This window comes from Oryctolagus cuniculus, chromosome 2 (genome assembly GCF_964237555.1).
Source record: "Oryctolagus cuniculus chromosome 2, mOryCun1.1, whole genome shotgun sequence".
NCBI classification, from domain to species: Eukaryota; Metazoa; Chordata; class Mammalia; order Lagomorpha; family Leporidae; genus Oryctolagus; species Oryctolagus cuniculus.
Window position 1 is genome coordinate 171,958,441 of NC_091433.1, and position 15,879 is coordinate 171,974,319.

General features: G+C 50.6%; 1 protein-coding gene across 1 annotated transcript in view; it reads left to right on the forward strand.

Annotated features, from left to right (window-relative positions):
- Positions 1-9,656, forward strand: part of LOC138848826 (calpain-13-like) — a 45,117-nt gene extending 35,461 nt beyond the window's left edge. Inside the window, exons 15-21 of the mRNA XM_070069720.1 lie at positions 2,977-3,034; positions 3,131-3,189; positions 4,206-4,274; positions 5,631-5,706; positions 7,680-7,808; positions 8,679-8,734; positions 9,294-9,656. Coding sequence (XP_069925821.1) covers positions 2,977-3,034; positions 3,131-3,189; positions 4,206-4,274; positions 5,631-5,706; positions 7,680-7,808; positions 8,679-8,734; positions 9,294-9,320 — 474 coding nt within the window. The 3' untranslated portion in view covers positions 9,321-9,656. The remainder of the gene's footprint in view (positions 1-2,976; positions 3,035-3,130; positions 3,190-4,205; positions 4,275-5,630; positions 5,707-7,679; positions 7,809-8,678; positions 8,735-9,293) is intronic.
- Positions 9,657-15,879: the final 6,223 nt, after the last annotated feature.

The window sequence follows — 15,879 nt, forward strand, 5'->3', positions numbered from 1 at the left end:
GATTGGGGAGGGAGGTAGCTGAGGAAGGAAGACTTCTCCCAGGCCCTCATCAGAATTCAGGGAGGAAAAAGCAAGGTGACAGATCATTCTATCAGCCCCTCTCTCTCCCTGGATTGGCTCCAGAACGTCTCCAACTGCCAAGCTCCGTAGAGAAGTGGCGTCCTCATTGGGATGGCATCCATATGGAACTTAGAGCTTGGGAAGGGAGGGGATAATTATAGGAGGTATATATGAAGTGTGTTGCCTTTTGAATCTTTAAACAAGCAGCTGGCGCTGTCCCTTGAAATCCTTCCTTCTCCCACTTGGCCACCTCTATACCAACCTGGCATCGCTCTTCCTCGGTGCTGGCCAGCTGCAGAGAGCACCAATGGCATGCTTCCTGCCAAGCCACCTATGTGCACACGGGATTTGCCTAATGGTTTAGTAAACTGTTATAAAGAACTCCCTGACTTGTCAGGTTAAAAGCAGCTGCCAAGGGCTCTGCATGATGGGCCTTTACCGTCGTTAATCATGTTGGCATGGGAAGTGGAAAGCGATACAGATGACCAGGTGCACCTGCTGCCTTGGTGCAGCCAGAGGCCAAGGACAAGAATGCATTTTCATTCCCAGTGCTAAATGGGTAGTGGTAACCTGGAGGCAGCCTGGCCCCAGCAAGGAGGCAAAAGGAGAAATGAAAAGTGTGACCAGACATAGAAGGGGCTAGTGAAAAGTACAATGACATTGGACCCCTGGGATCCAGACCTATTTTGAAAGATGGAGTCCAGGCATGGACTCAGGCACTTTCCTTGATGCACAGCAAGGCCAGACCGGATGACTGTCTCCAGCCCATGAGCTTCGGAAGGCAGAGATGACATCATATGCATTGCTTGTCCCCAGCTCCAAACACTGTCCTTGGCCAGAAGAGGTGCTCAATCATTTCTGTGGAATTGAATTAAGACAGATTGGCTCTCCCAGAGCGGGTGCCCAAGCCAAGGTTAGCTTCCCAGCGACAGTCAGCAGGGCCTCATTAGAATGCCTGAGTCCTTGTTTCCTTCAGGGCAGGTGGGAAATTCTCACACGTGGCCCGTGCACCTGCACCTCTAAAATAAGCTACCGTTTGTCATGTGATGACATGGTACAGATTCCCTAATCACAGCTCTCCTACCCATTAGCCAAACACCTCCTCACAGATGGTGACTGGGAGCCCCTGTGGGGCCTTTGTAGGAATGAGAAGATGCAGGTGCAGCAATGTGCCAAGGGACACACCTGGAATTAGATGCCAGCCCTCCTTTTTAGCCCATGGTGGGGACGGTCTTGAACTGGTCCTACTTGGCTTCATTCTGCATAACCTGTAGGCTATCCTCAGAGGCTGTGTCCTCCACAGCAAGTTTAAAGCAAAAATATTCATCCATGCATTCACAATCCCCTAATCTCTTATATGAGTTTAACTTATGAACTAATACTACAGTGTGTTCTTACCACTCCTCCTACTTCTTCCATTAGCCAGAGTGTGGTGTAACACTCCAACCAGGCTCTGCCTGTGGGCAAGGAAGCACACACTGGGATTCTTGGACAGGCTAGGTCCTTTCTTCTACCCATCATTTAATTGCAAAGCACTAAGGACACTGAGAGTACTATGCTAAGTACTTGTTAAAAGATTTACTTGACAGGGGGAGAGGGAGAGAAGAGGTGGGGGGAGAGAGGAAGAGAATGACTTCCATTTGCTGGTTAACTCCCCAGATGGCTACAGTGAAGCCTGGGTCTCCCCGTGGGTGTCAGGGGCCTAAACATCTGCTGCTGCTTCCCAGGCACATGAGCAGGGAGCTGGATCAGAAAAGGAGCAGCTAGGATGACTACTGGCACTTCAACATGGGATGCCAACCTTGCAAGCTGCAGCTTAACCTCCTGTGCCACAACGTTAAGCTTTGGGAATACCCAAGCACTGGCCCTTGGGTGTCATACATTTTGGTGGTACAGGCAAACATGCAGTTCTTTGGGAATTATTCAAGCAGCTATCATCTCCATTCTCTATCTCCATTTCAACTCATCACCCCTCATTTCCTGTGGTTGGTTACTACATGTAGGGTCCAGGTCAGAGTGATCCTGAGGGATCTGGCTTAGAGCTGAAGGCCCCCCCAAAGGAAAGATGATGGGGCTGCTTTGTGTCCAGTTGCAAGTGGCGAGGGCAACCCTAAGAGTGGGAAGAGACAGTGCGTCTGTCGCCTTTGAGGTGCTGGCTCTCATGAAAACTCCCAGGAGGCACCTTACCCTCCCTCAGCCACTCTACAAGACCACCAATGCCAGCTCCCTAGGCAAAGGCTTCCCCAGGTGACAGTGTCACATCCTCCTCTCAGCTCTTGCCAGGACGTGAGAAAGGGCCACAGGAGGACGTAGCACAACCTTGCCTCTAGAACATCATTGAAGACGCTGCCCATCGAGCTGTTCACAGCCCCCAACAAAAATTCGAGTGCAGCTAACTCCTGCAGAGCTCAGGCCAGGACAGGTTTCTCTCTCCCACAGCCTGAGTTGCTTCCTGAGTTTAATCCAAGGAAAACCATGCCAGCTCCCTCTTTGCTTCAGCTGCTGGGAAGACCAGTAATGTGCTCAGGTGCAGCTGCCTCCCACAGCCTAGAGGTCTGGTATTTTTCACTCCGTGCCCACCGAGGTACACACCGTAGTCGTATGTTCTCAGTGTGTTTCTGGAGGCAGAGGGGAAGCACACAACAGCCCTTATCCAGAGGGGCTCCCAGCACCTGGGACAGCGAGGAGGAAGCACCCACTGCTTGCAGTCCAGGGGTGAATGGAGAGAGAAAAGCAAGGTGCCAAATGTTGGGGGTGGCCAGCACCACAGGTGTTCAGGGGAAGGCTCTGAAACAAAGCCTGCCGGGCCCGAGGTGGGTGGGAAGTGAGTGTTTAGAGAGTGCTCTACTGTCAGGCAGGTGTGCCTGCTGGGTCCCAGCTGTGCTGATGCCCATGGTCCTCTCTCAATTGCACCAGGGGCTGGATGTGGACGCTACCAGGCTGCAGAGCCTTCTCAACCAGGAGCTCCTGTCAGGTATGGTCATCCCAAGGACCTTCTGCTCCCAGCCTGACCCCACCGTCCCCCTGCCCCCTCAGACCAGCATTTCCAGCCTTCCTGTTCTCTCTCCAGGACCTGCGGGGGACACATTCTCCTTGGATGAGTGCCGCAGCATTGTGGCTCTGATGGATGTATCCTTTGCCATTCAGAGCCTATGCATTCTGAGAGCTTCCCCAGGGGCCCAATTAGGGCTCACCCAGGAGCTGGGGTTTTGTGGATTCTCTGCTAGCTCCTTAACCCTCTGGACCAACCACAGCCCCTGCACCCATTTATGCTAATACACTGCATTGGCAGGTGCAGGAAGTGGCTACAAGCGGCAGGACCAAGCACCAAGGTCCAGGCTACTGACTCTGGTCCCAAGCTGTGCTCTCCAATGAGCTGTTCTGCCCCTGCCCTCCCCATCTCCCAGGCAGGTGAGACGGTCTCTGCACATGGCTCTCCCCACACCCCACTGGCCCGTGTGCTGTCTCCTGGGAGAGACAGATCACCCAGTTAGCACACTGTTAACAAGGCTTGATTGGCAACACAAGGGTGGCCACTGTAGAACAAGAGGCTTCCCGATGAAATGATAAATCAGGTCCTGTCTCCACTGGCTGTGGTGGGAGTGCTCGGAGACACACAGCAGTTTCCTGGCCTGGGCAACTGACAGCCTGGGGCCGGCCCAAGCAAAGCAAATGGGTCTTTGCCAGCATCCCTTCCTGTTTCTCAGAGCTCTTCATCGATTGTCATTGAACCCATCTTACAGGGTGGCCAGGGCTGGCTTCACCCTGGAGAGTGTTCCCTGCACACACTTCTCACTGCGGCTTCCAGAGTGACAACCCCCATGCTCCCTGGCCGGGGACCCCACCCCGACTGGTGAAGGCCATCTCCTGGGCTCCTGTCTTCCCCAGATGCCAGTGATATTGGCCTCCCTTTCTCAAGGCTTCCTTCTCCCTCCAGCTGTTCATCTTTCTCTAGAAAACCAGTCTAAGCCCGTTTGCTCCCAGAATCAGAGGGAGCTCGCTGGCATGGGGCCATGCCCTGGTGACGCCACACGCAGGGGGTTATTGCTGATGGATGGAATGCTTGGGCTTCAGTCTCCTTGGCAGTACCAGAGGCCCCTCTGCTCTTTGCACGCTGGACCGGTTAACCCTTAACTCCCCATCAGCTGAAAGTGAACGGGCGACTCGACCAAGAGGAGTTTGCGAGACTGTGGCGGCGCCTTGTCCACTACCAGGTGCGAGCAGGTTCTCCATGACTGACAGTCCTGTTCCTTCCAGTTCAGCAAACGTTTGCTGGGGGCACAGACCTGCACTGGGATTAAGTGGTGCAAACAGAGGGACTCTCGCCCCTGCCCTCGCAGACAGCTCCCATTTTGTTTGAGGAGGTATGCCGGCAGCAGGAGAGGGCGCAGGCACTGCCCGATGAAGTGGCAGGATGATGGGGGAGAGCCAGGTCACTGGGGACTCTATCTGGGCCTGCTGGTCAGCTGTGCCCTCCTCATGTCTCCCATGATCCTCTGCGGCATCCCCCATCCCATTCCCTCCCAGCCCCACTGCTAGAGGGCCCATACTTCTCGGGACGAGGTCCAAGTTCACTGAAGTAGCATCTGCCACCCTCTGGCTTGGGCCTCACTTCTGGGCCCAGGCAAAGCCCCATTTAACCTGATCTACCCTGCCCTTCAGCTGGTGTCTGCAAGACGGCCCGTGCTGCCCTTGCCCTCTGCCCACCCTTCCCCGCTCTCCCCCGACTATGAACCTGGCAGGTCCCACCCTCCCCCACCGCAAGAGTCCAGCCTCAAAACACACACACACACACACACACACACACACACACACACCTGTCCTGTTAGGGTCACCATCCCTCGCTCCCCCCACAATCAGGCTAAGCCACAGGTGTCATCTTACTGTGCTGTGCAAACAAAGAATTCATCACATGATAAACGCACTGCCTGTTCATCACGGAAAGCGGAAGACAAATGGATGGGCAAAAATACCTGTGAAACAGAAAATATAATCTTACCAGACAGAAAGAAAATGTTAGCATCTAGGAATTTTTCCCTGTAAATTGTATACCCATGCAAGTGTATAATCCTTGCGATGAGGCCCAAAGTAGGCATCGTCATTTGCCCTGTGCTTCTGATTAGGAAACTGGGGTCTCGAAAGGGCTGCAGTGTGCCCAAGGCTGCACAGCTGTGGGCAGTGGAGCTGGGGTTTCCATCAGCGCAGTTTGGTTATAAAGTCTGCTGTTTATCGTGACACCGTGTGAACTTTTCAGAGAGCCCCACGCCTCCCTCGAAGTTAGCAAATTGCCCTTGGTGTCAGGGGCCATGTCAGGGTTGGAGAGGGGGAGTGGATCAGGGAGCAGCTGGGGAGCCGAGGAGCTGCAGTCCCGGGCATGGCCAGGTGTAGCCACTCCTGCCTTCCCCAGCCAGCTGCTCAGCTGCCCCGCCTGCCTCGGAGCTGGCTCCACCCCAGTCTTGGTGAGCAGCCTCCCCCACCCCTAGGGGGGATGGAGAGATTTCTGGGAACTGCCCCAGTGCTGGACACCTCTGGGTGCTCACATGAGCTTCTTGCTTCGTTTTCCGTTTCAGCGTGTTTTCCAGAAACTCCAACAGAGCTCTGGATTTCTCCTGAGCTCAGACCTGTGGAAGGCCATAGAGAATACAGGTAAGGCGGGGCCCTTTCAGCTGTGAGACAGGGGGCATGGGGGTGGCGTGTGTGATGTGCACGCTGGTAGCTGCTGTAGGCAAGGCGGGCGTAGTCATTCTGGGAAGTCAGAGAGGTGATCCTGTCACTCTCCCCCTCCCCCGTTCACTCGGCCTCGGTGGGCCTCTGTGACTTGGGCTTCACCCCTCCTGCCCCCACCCGAGTCCTCATGAGCCAGTCACTTTCCCCAGCGACGTTTCTCCCAGTACAGCTCTGACCATGAGAAAAGAGCCCTGGGTGATTGATACCCTACCAGGAAAGAATGGGGCTCGCCTTGCAGAAGCTCGCATCTCAGGACCTGGGCCATGGGGGTTAAATACCCAGAAGCAGGTTCATGATCTCTCTTCCCTCTCTTCACTGAGGGCTTAGGCTAAATTAAACCACATGGCATCTGTCTGCTTCAAGGAGGGGAAGCTTCCAGGCCTGGGATGATGACAATAAAGCCAGAGGGTGCACAGGTGCTTCATAGTTCACCAAGAACTCCTCATCACGTCATCCCGCCTGATTGTCTGAAACCACCATGGCCCCCAGGTTAGCACTGGGAGACAGTCTCCATAATTCTCTCTCTGGTGACACCTGGCCAGGACATGGGCTAGGAGGACAGGGCAGCTGGTGCCCACGTAAGCACCGACCCGCCCTCCAATCTGTCATAACCGGGGAGTCTGTGCTCGAAGCTGAGCGTGCTGCGGTATCCCCTGCAGGGCTTGTTAAAACACACGTGGCTGAGCCTCGCGCAGCGTTTCTGAGGCACAAGCCTGGAGGGACTGAGCAGCTGCTTTCCCAACAAGCTCCCCGGTGATGCTCCTGCCTCTGTCCTGGGAACCATACGTTGAGAACCGCTGAAGAGTCAGAGCAAAGTCTGTAACAGAGACCTCGCTAATGGCTCCAGAATAATAAAAAGCAGAAAAAGAGAAGTTCAAGTTCAGCTGAAAAGGCTTCAGGGCCAGGCAGGTCATGGTCTCGTAAGAGGGGTGACCTCTGAAGGTGGCCAGTGGGAGAGTGTGCGTGCTCTGCCTACAGGCATCCAAGTTCACGTCTTTCTGACTCTGCTGGCAAGACCAGTCCTGCCTCCAGCAGGCTCAGCCCCTGGTGGGTAGTGTGACTTCCAGGGTCAGCTGAGCTGCAGGCCCCACCACTGGCCGGTCTTCTGGAAGTGCGAGGTAGCCGGGCCAGAATGAGCCAGGTGCTGATCACCTGCCCACCAGAGGGAGCATCGACTGAGCCTTGGCTCCACTCTGAGGCCCAGCCCTTCTCTGGCGGAGCAGCGCAGGACTGAATCTCCCTCCTCCGGGGCCCTCTTCCACACACCCCCCCCCCCAGCAGCTTCCCTCATACAGACCTGGAGACTGCCATGGTTGGGGGTAGGGGGAGGCCAGGCAGAGGCAGGGCTGGAAGCGAGCCCCACCACCCTGACAACTTGCACACAGCATGGGAATGATCTGAGTGCTCTGAGGGCTGCTTTGTCCCCAGAAGGGGGGTTGGTTGGAGGGCGGGTCGGTGCTTACATGGGCACCAGCTGCCTGTCTTCCTAGCCCACATCCCGGCCAGGTGTCACTGGAGGGAGAAGTATGGAGACTGTCTCCCAGTGCTAACCTGGGGGCCATGGTGGTTTCAGACAATCAGGCGGGATGACGTGATGAGGAGTTCTTGGTGAACTACGAAGCACCTGTGCACCCTCTGGCTTTATTGTCATCATCCCAGGCCTGGAAGCTTCACCTCCTTGAAGCAGATATGCCGTGTGCTTTAATTTAGCCCTAAGCCCTAAGTCTGGTCTCAGGCCGACTCCAGAACTGTGTCCCTGGGGCCTGGCAGCCACCGGGGAGAAGAGACACCGAGCTGGAGAGGGGAGAGAGGCTGCTGGGTACCCAAACCTCACGAGGCAGAGTGCCACCCCCAAGGCTCCCCCGACTCACCAGGACACCCTGGGGCCCCAGACTTCCTCACAGGGGTCTCCATCAGTGGGGAGCTGCTGCATCTCATGACTCTGCGGTACAGTGACAGCTCTGGCAGCATCAGCTTCCCCAGCCTGGTCTGCTTTCTGATGCGCCTGGAAACCATGGCAAGTAAGTGTCCCTGACACCCTGGGTGACCAAAGAATACAGCAGAGGGCCGGGGGGGCACCTCGTCTCAGCCCTGGACAGGGCCTCAGGAGAGGGTGGGCTTGGTCCAGTGTCAGCAGTGGCGTTCCCAGCCTGGCGACTGTCCCCGTGGGCCCCCGGCACCTTCCCCTTGCCGGGGCCTCTCTTTCCTCTCTCAGAGGTCGGTGTGGCTCCCTGTGTGCCCTTGGCGGGTTGTGTTGCTAGCTGCACCTGCTCTCTCCTTGGGCAGGGAAGGCTCTGGCCTCTGCTGAGGAACCTCCCACACTAGTGACCATGTGGGGGTGGGAGGTCTTTCCCCAGGCTCAGCGCTCACCCCCACGGTGGAGGCAGAGGGTTGACATCTTCGAGCAGCCTGAGCTCCTGTGTTAAATGAAAGCTGCTGTGAAGCCCAGGCCATGGTGCAGCTCAACATGGAGCTGTTGGCACTGAGCGGGAGGGGGAGGGGGCTCAAAGTGCTTGCAAGTCCTTTTTCTTCTGATCCCTCCCAGCTGGGAGGCGCCTCTGCAAACCTAAGCTGTGGGTGGGCACTTGGGCCCCAGCCTTGCTCTCAGCGAGTCCTCAGTGGACGAGGGAGCTCCCCACGCTGCACTCGGGCCAGCATACACGGAGCTGAAGGTGTGGTCACGCAGCAGCAAGGGCAAGAGCAGCCCTGGGGGGAGGAGAAGAGTCCCAGCTGCCCCACGTGCAGAGGGAACAGGAGGGAGGAGAGGGCGGGAGCCAGTGGTGCTCTGCAGAGCAGGGCTGCTGCACGTATGGTCACATGGCCACAGTCTCCACCTGAGCCCTGCCATACTCCCTCCTCGTTCAGCTGACGCCTCTCCTGCTTTGTCCTAGAGACTTTCCGTAACCTCTCCAAGGATCGAACAGGACTGTACCTGACAGAAATGGAGGTGAGCTGTCTCCCCAACCCCAGAGATGGACCGCAGCCCCCTGGGGCCACCTCTGCAGATCGGACTCCTGGGGTAGTTTTCTCCCTGAGGATAAGGGATCATCCATGAGCAGCAGCCAGGCTGCTGGCCCCCGGCCTCCAATTACTGTCTTTATATATTGCCAGCTGCCAGGCTGCTGGAGGACCTTGGCAGAGAGATTTTATTTTTTTTCCAATAGCTTAATAAAGCAGAGGATTATGTGGGAGTCATAAATCCAAGGGGAAACTCAGGAACAGCCACAGAGCTCACTGTACATTAAACAGACTGCCACTGAATTGTAGAACCTCCCAACTGGCCAACTGGTCGACCTCCGATGTACCTATCAGTACCTGGCTTCTCAGAGAGGAGCAGAAGATATATGTGACAGGGGTGCTGAGACCTCCTGCTTGGGTTGAAATTAGCTAGAAAGGGGTGATGAGATTGGACTGAGATCTCCCAAGGGAGGAGGGTGGCATTCTCTCCTCTGGGCTAGGCTAACGAGATGAAGGACTTGGTTGTAACGACAATGCTTATTTCCCAGTGGCTGTACCTGGTCATGTACAATTGAGGCGAGGAGGAGAGAAGACCGCGTGGTCCAGGTAAGACATGGTAGTGTTGGAATCCTCTCCTCCTCCTAGGGACCATGGCCCTTCTCCTCCCTCACTGGAAGGCTGAAACCTTATCTGTGTGAGCCAGCGCTCAGCTGCTCAGGGCTCTTGAATTTCAAGGCCAGTGCTGCAGATGTCTGTGTCGTGAAGACCAGGGGGCATTCATGGAAGGAAGCAGCCTGAAAGTAATGAGTGGGGGTTTAGAAGTCTTACCTGAAGCTCCAAAGACAAAGGGGCATCACTCATGCCAGGCCAGGCAGGAGAGGCAGTGCAGGTAGAACGGTGTGCAGCAGTAGAGACAGATCATGTGGAGGGGAGCTCCAGGTCTGGTCCCACCTCCACCACTGCCTCACCGTGCAGTGGACCAACCACATCCATCTGTAGGCGTCTGTGTTCATACCTCTTGTATGTGTGTACTGAAGAATTAGCACGCTCTCTCATTTTCTCCACATTGGTTTGTGTGGGATACACCCTACAATTACGTAGTCCACACTGCTCCCCTGCAGTAGTAGAAGCCCCAACAGACTCTTCTAGGCTCCTCTGTGACTGGGGAGCCCAGTAGTGCATGCTCTCCCCTGTTGGACATCTCCAGATGTTGAAGGTTCCTTGTGGGACAACACCTGCTTCCAGAGAACACTCTACCCATGCATCTAGCTCCACCCTCAGGACCACCATAGAATCACAGGCCAGATGTGCCAGGCCTTTAGATACTGAGGATGTCTGCTGCCTCCCCGAAAGCCTTCCTTCCCCAGTTGTCCCTGTTGGTTCTCACTTGGGACCTGCTGGTGACCTTATGTCTGCAACAGTGTTTCTTTGATGAGTACCCTCTCCACACAGCAGTCCTGCGATCTATAACCTCTGAAACGTGAATGTGTTTCTAAACATTTATTGACCCTCCCAAGCATGTATTTTTTTTAAGATTCATTAACCTATTTGTTAGAGTGACAGAGATAGAGGGACACAGAGATAAAGAGATCGTCCATCTGTGGGTTCACTCCCCCAATGCCCACAGCAGCCAAGGCTGAGCTGGCACACCTTTCCATCTTCCACGCGGATGGCAGGGACCCAAGCACTTGGACCGTGATCCACTGCTTTTCCAGGCACTTTTTCAGGGAGCGGGATTTGGAAGCAGAGCCACCAGGTCTCACACCAGCACTCCCGAAGTAATACATGGGCGTCGCAAGCTGTGCCGCTGTGCTGGTCCCCCAGTCATGTGCTTGGAATCTGGAGACAGACACCGTCTCCATGAGGAGATAATATTTTAGTGTAGACACTTCCTGATAGATTCGTGGTGCTTCCTGTTAGTAAACATCACAGAGATCATGGTTAATTCAAGTCCATTCTATTTTCTTAGATTCCTCTTTTAGTCCTTCTTTGCAACAGGATATTTAACCACCTCTAAGTTTTTGTGCCTATTAAAATCTGCATGATTTTTAGAATCAAGAATGACTCCTCAATTATATCTTTAAGCTAACTTGGCACACAGGTCCCGAAAGTGTGAACTTTTGCAATGGCTGGACTCTCTCTCATCAGCTTTTTCTCTATATGGGAGGCCAGTTCCCTGTTGATGAATTTTTCCACCTTTTCTGTTTTGAAGGCTGCATAAGGAGGAAGTAGAAGATACAAGCTATGGGTGTTTTGGTCCCCTCCCAGTGCTGCCCCCGGTGCCCTCCTTAATCACCAGGCTCTGGCTCTATCCTATTAAAGCACAGGCTTTCCTTCTGGGCTCATGGTTGCTCAGCAGAATTGGAAGCAGGGGGGTGAGGAACTTCCACCTCCCTATCCGCAAGCTCACCTTCACCTATAACCAGGCCCCCTTGCCTGTGGTGTCAGAGAGCAGGTCCCCCCTCCTCACCTTCACCTATAACCAGGCCCCCTTGCCTGTGGTGTCAGAGAGCAGGTCCCCCCCTCCCTCTCCCCCTCTCCCTTCCTCTCCCCCTCTCCCACACCTCCCCAACCTCCTTTCCCCTCCTTCTTTCCCCCTCCTCCCCCTTCCTCCTCCCTCCTCCTCCTCCACACATTTGCACTGGTTCCCAGTCTGAGTTTCCTATACCCCCTCATAGCCCTGAAATCAATTCTGGCAGCCAGGGTGTAAATTTAAAACTCCAAATGCAATCATTGCATTTCACACGTTAAAACCATTCAATGTCTCCCCTTTGCTATGTATGAAAAATCTGGAGTCTTCCGTGTGGACCGCAAGATTGAGCAGCATCTCCCACCTGCCTGCCCGTTGGCCTGCACCTGCGCCCCTCCGCCACGCTCCCCTCCCACCACAGAAGTGTGTCTTTATTTCCATCTGTTTTCCATGCTTTGCCCAGCCTCGGGTCCTTGACCCCACTCTGCTCTGCTTCACTGAATCATACCATGTAAACATTAATATACTCTTCTTGCCCCACATTAAAAACTATGATGATTGATTTTTAAAAAGATATTATTGCATAACCCCAAATCACAAGTAGTTACTCCTTTATTGTACTAGAAGTTTTACGGTTTAGCTCTTATCCCTAGGTCTGTGATTTATTTTGAGGTAACTTTTGTTCATGGTATAAGGCAGGGGTCTGACATCATGGTTTTGCATTCAGATAATCAGCTGTTCCAGCACCACTTGTTGAAAAAAAATTATTTTCCCCCATTGTATTGCCTTCGCATTCGTTTAAAAAATAAATGTGTCCTAATGTAAGGATTTTGTCTGTGCTTATTCCGGTACACATGTGTTGTTTTCTCTGGTTTTGTAGTAACTTTCAGATTCCTTTATTTTTCCAGTTTATTTTGGCTTTCTGGGTTCCATGCATTCACATACATGTATCATTTTTTAGGATCAACTTGTCACTTACTGCAAAAAACGTGTATTGGCGGGGCTGAGATTTTGATAGAGATCACATTAAATTTATAAAGTAACCTGGGAAACATTGATGGCTTCACACCATGAAAGTCTTTCACACCATGAAAGTTCATGATCCATGAACATGGGATATTTCTCCACTTTTTTTTTAACTTTTATTTAATAAATATAAATTTCCAAAGTACAGCTTATGGATTACAATGGCTTCCCCCCAATAACGTCCCTCCCACCCGCAACCCTCCCCTCTCCCACTCCCTCTCCCCTTCCATTCACATCAAGATTCATTTTCGATTCTCTTTATCTACAGAAGATCAGTTTAGCATACATTAAGTAAAGATTTCAACAGTTTGCTCCCACACAGAAACATAAAGTGGAAAAATAATAGATGATTTTTAAATGATGATGAAATCAGATCAGACCTATTGTCATGTTTAATCCCAGTGAGAGTCAAATTGGGAATTGCTAATTTCTTCTTTTTTTTTTTTTTACAGAATATCAGTTTAGTATACATTAAGTAAAGCTTTCAACAGTTTGCACCCCCATAGAAACACAAAGTGAAATATACTGTTTGAGTACTCGTTATAGCATTAAGCCTCAATGTACAGCACATTAAGGACAGAGATCCTACATGAGGAGTAAGTGCACAGTGACTCCTGTTGTTGACTTAACAAATTGACACTCCTGTTTATGGCATCAGTAATCTCCCTATGCACCAGTCATGAGTTTCCAAGGCTATGGAAGCCCCTTGAGTTCTCCGACTCTTATCTTGTTTAGACAAGGTCATAGTCAAAGTGGAGGTTCTCTCCTCCCTTCAGAGAAAGGTACCTCCTTCTTTGAAGACCTGTTCTTTCCACTGGGATCTCACTCACAGAGATCTTTCATTTAGGTCTTCTTTTTTTTTTTTTTTTTTTTTTTTTTTGCCAGAGTGTCTTGGCTTTCCATGCCTGAAATACTCTCATGGGCTTGTCAGCCAGATCGGAATGCCTTTAGGGCTGATTCTGAGGCCAGAGTGCTGTTTAGGACATCCACCATTCTATGAGTCTGCTGAGTATCTCTCTTCCCATGTTGGATCACTCTCCCCTTTATTTATTCTATCGGTTAGTATTAGCAGGTACTAGACTTGTTTATGTGCTCCCTTTGACTCTTAGTCCTTTCATTATGATCAATTGTGAACTGAAATTGATCACTTGGAATAGTGAGATGGCATTGGTACATGCCACCTTGATGGGATTAAATTGGAGTCCCCTGGTATGTTTCTAACTCTACCATTTGGGGCAAGTCAGCTTGAGCATGTCCCAAATTGTACATCTCTTCCCTCTCTTATTCCCACTCTTATGTTTAACAGGGATCACATTTCAGTTAAATTTCAACACTTAAGAATAACTGTGTATTAATTACAGAATTAAACCAGTCATATTAAGTAGAACAGACAAAAAAAAAACTACTAACAGGGTTAATGCATTAAGTTGTTCATTAACAGTCAGGGCTATGCTGATCAAGTCACCATTTCTCATAGTGTCGATTTCACTTCAACAGGTTTCCTTTTTGGTGTTCAGTCAGTTGTCACCAATCAGGGAGAACATATGGTATTTGTCCCTTTGGGACTGGCTTACTTCACTCAGCATGATGTGTTCCAGATTCCTCCATTTTGTTGCAAATGACTGGATTTCGTTGTTTCTTACTGCGGTATAGTATTCTAAAGAGTACATATCCCATAATTTCTTTATCCAGTCTACCGTTGATGGGCATTTAGGTTGGTTCCAGGTCTTGGCTATTGTGAATTGTGCTGCAATAAACATTAGGGTGCAGACAGGTTTTTTGTTTGCCAATTTAAATTCCTTTGGGTAAATCCCAAGGAGTGGGATGTCTGGGTTGTATGGAAGGGTTATCTTCAGGTTTCTGAGGCATCTCCAGACTGACTTCCATAGTGGCTTGACCAGTTTGCATTCCCACCAACAGTGGGTTAGTGTCCCTTTTTCCCCACATCCTTGCCAGCATCTGTTGTTGGTAGATTTCTGTATGTGAGTCATTCTAACCGGGGTGAGGTGAAACCTCATTGTGGTTTTGATTTGCATTTCCCTGATTGCTAGTGACCTTGAACATTTTTTCATGTGCCTGTTGGCCATTTGGATTTCCTCTTTTGAAAAATGTCCATTGAAGTCCTTGGCCCATCTCTGAAGTGGGTTGTTTGTTTTGTTGTTGTGGAGTTTCTTGATTTCTTTGTAGATTCTGGTTATTAACCCTTTATCTGATGCATAGTTTGCAAATATTTTTTTCCCATTCTGTTGGTTCTCCAGTTTGCATTCCCACCAACAGTGGGTTAGTGTCCCTTTTTCCCCACATCCTCGCCAGCATCTGTTGTTGGTAGATTTCTGAATGTGAGCCATTCTAACCGGGGTGAGGTGGAACCTCATTGTGGTTTTGATTTGCATTTCTCTGATTGCTAATGACCTTGAACATTTTTTCATGTGCCTGTTGGCCATTTGGATTTCCTCTTTTGAAAAATGTCTATTGAGGTCCTTGGCCCATCTCTTAATTGGGTTGTTGGTTTTGTTTTTGTGGAGTTTCTTGATCTCTTTGTAGATTCTGGTTATTAACCCTTTATCTGTTGCATAGTTTGCAAATATTTTTTCCCATTCTGACGGTTGTCTCTTCACTCTCCTGACTGTTTCTTTTGCAGTACAGAAACTTCTCAATTTGATGCAATCCCAATAGTTAATTTTGGCTTTGACTGCCTGTGCCTCCCGGGTCTTTTCCAGAAACTCTTTGCCTGTGCCAATATCTTGAAGGGTTTCTCCAATGTTCTCTAGTAACTTGATGGTGTCAGGTCGTAGATTTAGGTCTTTAATCCATGTTGAGTGGATTTTTGTGTAAGGTGTAAGGTAGGGGTCTTGCTTCATGATTCTGCACGTGGAAATCCAATTTTCCCAGCACCATTTATTGAATAGACTGTCCTTGCTCAAGGAATTAGTTTTAGATCCTTGATCAAATATAAGTTGGCTGTAGATGTTTGGGTTGATTTCTGGTATTTCAATTCTGTTCCATTGGTCTATCCTTCTGTTTCTGTACCAGTACCATGCTGTTTTGATTACAACTGCCCTGTAGTATGTCCTGAAATCTGGTATTGTGATGCCTCCGGCTTTGTTTTTGTTGTACAAGATTGCTTTAGCTATTCGAGGTCTCTTGTGCCTCCATATAAATTTCAGCACCATTTTTTTCCAGATCTGAGAAGAAGGTCTTCGGTATCTTGATTGGTATTGCATTGAATCTATAAATTGCTTTTGGGAGAATGGACATTTTGATGATATTGATTCTTCCAATCCATGAGCATGGAAGATTTTTCCATTTCTTGGTATCCTCTTCTATTTCTTTCTTTAAGGTTTTGTAATTTTCATCGTAGAGATCTTTAACGTCCTTGGTTAAGTTTATTCCAAGGTATTTGATTGTTTTTGTAGCTATTGTGAATGGGATTGATCTTAGAATTTCTTCCTCAGCCATGGCATTGTCTGTGTATACAAAGGCTGTTGATTTTTGTGCATTGATTTTATACCCTGCTACTTTGCCAAACTCTTCTATGAGTTCCAATAGTCTCTTGGTAGAGTTCTTTGGGTCCCCTAAATAAAGAATCATGTCATCTGCAAAGAGGGATAGTTTGAGTTCTTCCTTCCCAATTTGTA